At 58.9% G+C, this 8,407-nt stretch overlaps 1 protein-coding gene across 2 annotated transcripts in view; it reads right to left on the minus strand.

Moving 5' to 3' along the window:
• Positions 1 to 1,821: 1,821 nt before the first annotated feature.
• The window catches only part of ALDH3A1 (aldehyde dehydrogenase 3 family, member A1), a 10,678-nt gene continuing 4,092 nt past the window's right edge, over positions 1,822 to 8,407 (minus strand). The window contains exons 1-9 of one of the 2 annotated variants that reach the window (XM_011998256.1): positions 7,085 to 8,401; positions 6,399 to 6,484; positions 5,865 to 6,073; positions 4,954 to 5,071; positions 4,191 to 4,332; positions 3,371 to 3,537; positions 2,859 to 2,958; positions 2,166 to 2,296; positions 1,822 to 2,073 (exon numbers count right to left, since the gene is read on the minus strand). In XM_011998256.1, coding sequence (XP_011853646.1) covers positions 2,059 to 2,073; positions 2,166 to 2,296; positions 2,859 to 2,958; positions 3,371 to 3,537; positions 4,191 to 4,332; positions 4,954 to 5,071; positions 5,865 to 6,073; positions 6,399 to 6,484; positions 7,085 to 7,259 — 1,143 coding nt within the window. In that variant the 5' untranslated portion in view covers positions 7,260 to 8,401 and the 3' untranslated portion in view covers positions 1,822 to 2,058. Of the gene's footprint in view, positions 2,074 to 2,142; positions 2,297 to 2,858; positions 2,959 to 3,370; positions 3,538 to 4,190; positions 4,333 to 4,953; positions 5,072 to 5,864; positions 6,074 to 6,398; positions 6,485 to 7,084; positions 8,402 to 8,407 lie in introns of those variants that run through there. The other variant, XM_011998257.1, reaches the window with a different exon arrangement.

Here is an 8,407-nt window from a genome sequence, read left to right on the forward strand (position 1 = left end):
GGCATAGAAGTGTTAATTTCCTATTGAGACTCCAAGTTCACAGGTCAAGTTGGTTGTCGGTTGTCGGATATATGAGTCAGGAGCTCAAGGTCAGGAGGGATGGAGACTAACTTGGGAACACAAGCTGGTGAGGAAGGAGAACTGGAGCTTGTGGGGTCCAGGAACCCGGAGAACAGAGTGCTCGAGGGAGGGTGGGGTCAGATGGAAGGAGGTGGCAGGGCAGTGGAGACACCCAAAGTGGCTGCGAGACCCTGGGGATCTGCCCACACGAGACTGCGCCTGCCTGGTCAAGAGCCAGGGGTTCCCCATAGGACAGAGGTGAGGGAGGGTCACCTGGGCAAGCGGAAGTGAGTGGGGGCAGGAAGCGCTGTTTGAGAACACCCATTCAGATGAGTCTTGCTGGGAAGGAGCGTAGAGGGATGAGGCAGTCGCCGCAGGGGGAGTCGGTTAGGAGAAAATATTATTTTGTTTTGTTCTTGGCTTTGGGTTTTAAAATTTTTTTAGAAACAGAGTCTCACTCTGGCACCCAGACTGGAGTGCAGTAGCACCTCATAACTCACTACAGCCTCGAACTCCTGGGCTCAAGTGATCCTCCTGCCTCAGCCTCTCTAGCAGCTGAGACTACAGGCACACACCATCGCACCCAGCTAATTTTTTATTTTTAGTAGAGACAGGATCTCTATTGCCTAGGCTGGTATTGAACTCCCGGACTGAAGGGATCCTCCCACTTTGACCTCCCAAAGTACTGGGATTATAGGCATGAGCCACCACTCCCAGCCAAGATTTAGTTCGGCTCAATTCTCTGGGTATACTATAAGTCACAGGTCCACACGGGAAACATCCAAACAAAACAAAACAAAAGTTTCCTCTCTGCCCCTGCTCCCACCCCCTCACTGGAGGGAAGGAAGCACAGGTAACAGTTGACGACTTTTCTCGTTGCATTTGGGGTCTGGGGGACTTGGAATAAGGCGCAAGACACTAGAGAATAGGAATGGTCCAGGACAGAAGGGAAGACTGAAGACGCAGGGGAGAGAGGAAGGTCAGGAGTGGGAAGGGGGTGGTGGTGGCAGGGCACGGACCACGTGGAGGGTAGGCTTTTATTGGGAGCAGCCAAGTGGCCGGCGGCAGGCGAGGGTCCCAGGCGGGGCCGGGCACACCTGGTGGTGACAGCACAAAACTCTATGTTTTCACAAGGAAATCTCAGCAAAAACTGGGAGGGTTTTGCTGCATGATACCAGGAGAGTCTGTGTAGGGGACCCAGAGGGACCGGCCCAGCCTCAGCAGGTCTCCCCCAGCAGCCTCCCCTTACCTGCCAGGCCCAGGCTGGGAAGCTTCCTGGCTCTGGGTCTCACCAGCCCCCAGAACACCCAGCTCAGACTCGCCTTGCCGGACCCTGTCCTGGCCGTGGGTGCTGGTGCTGCCTGGCCTCGGGTCCTTTGCCCCCATGAGCAGCACTATGCCATAACCAAGGCGTTTTGTGTTGACTACTGCATCGTCTCACAAAGTGACCCCTGCCCAAGATAGTGAAGCTAGTCTGGGAAGAGCGAGCATCAGCTCTCCCTATCTGAACCACTGTGCCGACAAGGCTCGGCCTCCTTAGGCTCTCCTTGGCTGGACACACCAGAGATGGAGCTGACCTCCCCAAGGCTAAAAGGAAGATGAGTGTCACCCTGACACTGTACATGGCCTCCTGGCACAAGGCCCCACCAGCTGATGAGAGGCCTTTGCTGGCACGTCAGTGACCACGCTGCGTGGGGCAGTGGGATCAGGCAGGACAGGTCGGTGGGTTCAGTGCTGCATAAGAAGCGCCATATGCCTGCATTTGCTGAGTTAGAAAATTGTATTCATCTCTTTATTGGTCTAGAATGGGGTGGGGACTTGGAGTGGTGAGGCCCGGGCCCATGTGGGAGTGGGGTGTGCACAGGACAGCAGGTCAGCAGAGGAGCGGGGCTGGGCTGGGGCTACAGGAGTGACTCTCCCAGGGCCAGGAGAGCCAGTGAGGGTGGTCCGCACTCCGATGGGACACAGTGTGGCCAGGCCAGGCGAAGCAGCCCCTCCTCAGTGCCAGGTCATCTGTGAAAGGGACACGGAGCAGGCAGTGATCCCCAGACCCTGGTCCCACGCAACCTGGTCTCCCCCCACCCACAGCCCCTTCCCTCTCTCACCTTGGCCGGGCTCGGGGGGTATCTGACTTTCAGGGCTTCATCATTCATCAGAGACCTCACCAGGCAAGAGCGGCGGTGAGAGAAGGTCTCAAAGCTCTTCTTGCCGTGGTAGGAACCCATGCCACTGTTCCCTGCGGAGGAGAAGTCGGTTCAGGGCTCAGCATCCTGCCCCCAGGATGCCCCAGGCTTCCCTCTCCACCTTGTTGGGTGTATCCCAGAACCACAGGGACAGAAAGGCAGAGCCCCAGCCATCATCACCCATCCTTCCCTCAAATCCTGGGGACCTCAGCACCCAGCCCCAGATTGTGGCCCTTTTCTGGGCCTCCTGAGGGTGGCCAATGTCCAGGGTGTCCCCAGGGCATCCACGCTGGGGACAACAGTGGGAGTGCCCAGCAAGGGTCTAATCCCAGGTCTGCCACTAAATGGCTGTGTGACCTTTGGCCTGGGTCACCTTTCTCAGGCCTCCATGAAACAGGCTGGTGCACCAGGTGACCTCTAGGACCCTCTAGACTCCCAGGTTAAGTGTGTCTGACGGATGGCAGGCAGAGGCCAAGGCCCAAATGGAAGAGGTTAGCGGGAAGCTGCGGCCTGGGCCACAGGAGGCAGCCCCTCCTGAATTTGCTGGGTGAGGGTGCCCAACCCTGGGGGCCCCCGAGGGAGACAGGGAGGCAGCAAGCTCAGCCCCAGACTCACCCACTCCCCCGAAGGGCAGAGAGTGCAAGGTGATGTGGACGATGACATCGTTGGCCGTCACCCCACCGCTGGATGTCTCTGCAATCATCTTCTTAATCACCTGCACCAGGACCCAGCCACTGACCTCAGTCTCCTGTCCACAGGATGCCACAGCCCCCCACCCCACCCTGCCTGGGTACAGCCTGGAACCACAGGGACAGGAGCAGGTGGAGGCAGAGCCCTAGCCGCCGTCTCCCGCTCTTCCCGCAGACCGCGTGGCCCTCAGCACCACACGAGCAAAGAGCGACAGCAGCTGCCCCCACGCCTGTGTGCAGGGCCCTGGGCAAGGATCGCTCATTCAATGCCCTCAGGTGATGCTGCTGTCCTGATCTTAGAGACGAGGTGAAAGGAGCTCAGAAAGATCCAGTGACTTGCCCAAGGTCACACAGCCAGAGAACAGTGAAGCTGCAGTTTGAACCCAGGTCTGTGGGCCCCAGGACCCTGGAGGAGGGCACCGCAGGCCCACTGCCCACCTTGTCGTTGCTGGAGAACACGTAGAGGGCCAGGGGCTTCTCGCGCTGGTTGATGAACTGGATGGCCTCCTCCAGGCTGCGCACGCACACGATGGGCAGCACAGGCCCGAAGATCTCCTCCTGCATCACCGGGGACTGGGGGTCCACGTCCGTGAGGATGGTGGGGGCTGAGGCAGGAAACGAGCCAGAGTTGGATGGCACAGAGACCCCCACGCGGTTGGAAAGTGCAAGCACCTAGACCCAACCTATTCCAGGCGAAGCTGCCCAGGCTTGGAAAAGGGCAGGGACGAGGCCCCAGAGAGGTGCCCCAGGCACCTGTGTCCCGGGTGCCATCTGGGCAGACCACTGGGGACAACTACAGGTTAACCTGTATGGAAGGACCCGAGATCTGTCTCCAGGAGCAGGCACTGCACCCGCCGGCCACCCGATGCCCTGCCAGAATTCTCTTGTCTCCTTGACAAACTCGGGGCCAAGTGGGCCCCATGTGGTGACCCACAGCCTGGGCACTGGGGGCCCCTCACGGCTTGGCACACCTGGGGCTCCTATGGCCTCTGCTGTCCCTGCTCCTGCTGCTACAGAGGGGCGGGGAGATGAGGCCCCTCTTTCTGGGCCTTTGTTGGGAGAGGGGATTCTGAGGCTGGAGCAGGGGCTGTCCTCAGCCCCTGCCTGCTAGAGTCTACCCCAGGCTCCCTGGTGAAAGCAGTTTATACCCAACCCGAGGTCATGTCTGCTTATCAAGTATCTGTGCCCACTTGCTGTGAACTTGCTGGGGACCCCTGCGGCCTGGGCAGGTGGGCTGTGCCCTTCAGGGGTCATGCACCTATGTAGCGAGTGGCCGCATCCCCGGTGCCCCCGTAAGCCACCTTCTGGCCCTCAATCAGGCCCATCACCCTCTGGAAGTGCCGCGCACTAATGATTCTTCCATAGTCCCGGGACTTCTTGGCATCTTCCCCATAGAACTCCTGTGGAGAAGAGGTGGGGGCTTCGGGTGAGGATGCAGACCCTCGACATGGCCAAAAGCTGCACAGACACAGGCCAGCAGTGGCTGTCTTTGGGTGGTGGGATTCTGGGTGGAGATTTTTCTTCTTCTTTATGCTTTTTAATCTTTTCCAAATTATCTCCAGTGAGTGTGCATTACCTTTTTTTTTTTTTTTTTCTTAGAGACAGAGTCTTGCCCTGTTGCCCAGGCTGGAGTGCAGTGGTGCAATCATAGCTCACTGCCGCCTCGAACTCCTGGACCCAACCAATCCTCCAGCCTCACCGCAGCCTTCCAAGTAGCTGAGACAACAGGCACGCACCACCCATCCACCATGCTTGGCTAATTTAAAAACATTTTTTGCAAAGACGGGATCTTGCCATGTTGCCCAGACTGGTCTCAAACTTCTGGCCTCAAGTGATCCTCCAGCCTCCACCTCCCAAAGTGCGGGATTATGGGTGTGAGCCACCATGCCTAGCTTGCATTATATTTATATTAGAAGAAAATAAATCCACTGTTTCCAAATCCCTAGAAGTTAGTTAAGGGGCCAGGCCCACCTTGTGATGGGAGGCTTCCCATCCCACCCCACCAAGGGTCCCATACTCACTTTCAGTGACTTCCTGAGTTTCTCCACAATTTGGTTCTGGATCGAGGGGTCACAGAGGATGTAGTCGGGGGCCACGCAGGTCTGGCCACTGTTCATGAATTTCCCCCAGGCGATGCGTCTGTGAAAGTCCCAGACTGGACTAAATCCAAAAGGTTCCCCAAGAGCTGCACCTCGTTTTGCAGACCCTTGAGCTCTCTGGTCAGCAGAAGCCATCGGCTGTGACCTTGCCACCAGTGAGTCCTCCCAAGCGGTCTGCTTACTTCTAGACACTGGACCAGGAAGACCCAATGCCCCTGATTGTGTTCACCGGGGACTGGTAGGGAATTTCTAGAGGACGTCTGTTGGGGGCAGCCTCTGTGCTCCCTGATCACGCCCTTGCCCTGCACAGCCAGATGTCACTGCTACTCAGGCTCCCCTACATCTCTGGGGGCCACAGATGTGGGATAGGGAGGTGGCCAGAGCCCTGGCTAGGGTCGGGAGGTGCAGATACGGGATCTTCCCCAGACCCCGAGTGGCGGTGGCTCTTCTCCCCTCTGGGCCTGCTCTCCAGAACTCAGATTGCCCTGCCCCAGCAGAGGGCTGGACCCAGTACATTTCCTTGTGTCCTGAACATCCCCCAGTTGCTTTTTCTGCAGCCTCTGTTTGGAGTACCACTTCCCCAGTGATGCCCACTCAGCGAACAGAGCTCAGCCTGGACCTCTCCCCCTCCAGGAAGCCTTCTGGGACTCCCCACGCGTCTTCTGTGCACGTGGTCCCCACCCCTATCCCCATGTGAGTTTCTGCCAGGACCACTGCTCCGTGAGGCAGGGGGTGTCTGTGCTACTCAGAGTGGACCCACAGCGTGAGGTGCAGTCATGTGTGCTGGAAGGCAGAGTAAGGGCCGCCGCAGCCAGCAGGCCGGAGCCTCTCACCGGCAGGCCACGTCCAGGCCACAGTTCTTGTCCACGTAGCAGGGGCTCTTCCCTCCCAGCTCCAGCGTGACAGGGGTCAGGTGCTGAGCAGCAGCCGTCATGACGATCTTCCCCACGCCCGTGCTGCCCGTGTACAGGATGTGGTCGAACCTCTCCTTGAGCAGCTCCGTGGTCTCAGGGACACCCCCATTGATGACTGGGTACAGATCCTTCCAAGCAAGGAGAGAGGGGGTGCTCAGCGAACACCAAGCCCTTCCTCGCTCTCACAAGTGTAGATGGGCAGTGGCTGAGACCAGCAGCCCCGAAGCCCAGCACCCCACCTTGGGGGCAGGGGGTGGCAACTGGCAGTAGACCCCCTTTCCTGGCCCAGGGGCTCTGTTCACCCCAATGAGAGAAGGCAGCTGCTAAGGACCATCCTCAGCGCCACCAGCTTGGTCCCTTGCTGCAAGAATTCACTATTTCTCATCCCCCAAATACCTGGCCCCAGCTGAGTTATGAGGCCATGGAGTTATGAGGCCCCGGAGGGCACCTCACCTTGTCCAGGTACTGGGGAATGATGGTAGCCAGCAGGCTCGCCATGTTCTCACTCAGCTCCGAGGGCTTGAGGACCACCGCGTTCCCTGCAGAGCACACAGAGCCAGGCCTATGCCCAGGGTACCTCACCCAGAGGCTCTGCCCTCCCAAGGACCACACCTGAAGCCTCCCCTCCATCGTGTGTCCTTGGAAGAGTGGATGGGAGAGTTATTGGCACACAAGCACATGCCACGGGGCACACCCAGGAGCACACACGGGCACATGACAGAGGGACACGCACAGGCACACGCTGGCCACAGTTGCACCACCTGGCCTTCTGAGTTGCTGAGATGTTGGAGGAAAAGCAGAAAGGGGAGAGAGGCTCTGGGGGCCTGGATGGTAGAACAGCGCTGGCCCCTTCTAGGAAGGAAGCCCTGGTGCATATTAGGTGACAGAAGCTCCAGCCCCCCCAAGGGTGGGGGAAGGCAGGCCCTCTCTCCATCATCAGGTGTGGACACCTGAGCCTGACTGGACCTCAGGCACCAAGAGGCCTGGCTAAATAGCGTGGTCCCCACAGCCTCCTGTGACAGACCCAGCAAACCCTTATCTGACCCCAGGACTCTTCACACAGGCCTGAGCCCGTCCTGGCTCGGCTCCGTGGTGGTGGACGGTGCTCCCCCAGCTTCCCTTCCCACAGGGCCATGCACCTGCAGCGATGGCGCCCACCATGGGCTGGATGGTGAGGTTGAAGGGGTAGTTCCAGGTGCCGATGACAAGGACCACGCCCAGAGGCTCCGAGTGGATGTAGAGCTCATCCTGCTGAGTCTGGGGCGTCTTCTCCACGGGCTCATCTGCAGCCCACTCGGGGAGCTTCTGGATCATGTACTCTATCTCCTCCAGGACGTACACCACCTCCTCGTAGTAGGCATTCCATTCATTCTGCAGGGATAGAGCCCCTGTGAGCTTCCACGGCCAGGGCACGCCTGCAGCTGGGGCGAGTGAGGAGCCCCACTGCTCAGCTGCCAGGGTGATGGGGGCCGCTCACTCAGCCCAGGGTGGGGGCAGCCGCAGAAGGCCCCCAGGGAAGCAGAGCCAGGATTACCCACTTGGACCTGTGGGACTGAGAAGGCCCCTTTCTGCCAGAGGAGGGCCCAGGTAAGTTTGGATGTGTGGGGCCCCAGGGGAGAGAGTGGGTGAAGGGGCCAGGCATGGGCAAGGGGATGGATCCAGGTAGGGGGAATAGAGCTGGGCAGGGGAGAGTAGATTCAGGCAGTGGGGATGGATTCGGGGAGGCGGGGATGGATCTGGGGATGGGGGATAGATCCGGGCACTGGAAGATGGATCCGGGCAGGGTGGACGGAGACAGGCCCTTCAGATGTCTGGAGGGGGATGCAGGACCAAGGGCTGCTGGGCGCTCAGGGCCTCCTTCGGGAAGCAGGGGTGAGAAGAGGGGATGCAGACAGCGGAAAACGCGTCTCTTTTATAAACTTGGGCTGTGAAGAGCAACACAGAAGCTGTAAAGTCAACGGAGTGGCTTTCCTTATTGTTTCTGGTTTAAGATGAGAAGTCCTGGGCGATTTCTTTAGAAGTGCAGGAGCAGGCCTGGCGCTATGGCTCACGCCTGTAATCCCAGCACTTGGAGAGGCCGAGAACTCCTCCTGAGGAACTCCTGAGGTCAGGAGTTCAAGACCAGCCTGTCCAACATGGCGAAACCCCGTCTCTACTAAAAATACAAAATTAGCCGGGCATGGTGGTGCACGCCTGTAGTCCCAGCTACTCGGGAGGCTGAGGCAGGAGAATTGCCTGAACCCGGGAGGCGGAGATTGCAGTGAGCCGAGATCGCGCCATTACACTCCAGCCTGGGTGACAGAGTGAGACTCCATCCCAAATAAATGAAATAAAATAAAAATAAAAGTGCAGGAGCAAAGAGGGTAGTCGGTGGGAGGATGGGCTCCGGAGCGCCGGACCCCAGCCAGGATGTGGGGACAGCAGGGGTCTGCAGATGCGGGGGCGTCTGATCTTGCTCAGGG

The sequence above is a fragment of the Mandrillus leucophaeus genome, unplaced genomic scaffold (genome assembly GCF_000951045.1).
Source record: "Mandrillus leucophaeus isolate KB7577 unplaced genomic scaffold, Mleu.le_1.0 Scaffold564, whole genome shotgun sequence".
NCBI lineage: Eukaryota > Metazoa > Chordata > Mammalia > Primates > Cercopithecidae > Mandrillus > Mandrillus leucophaeus.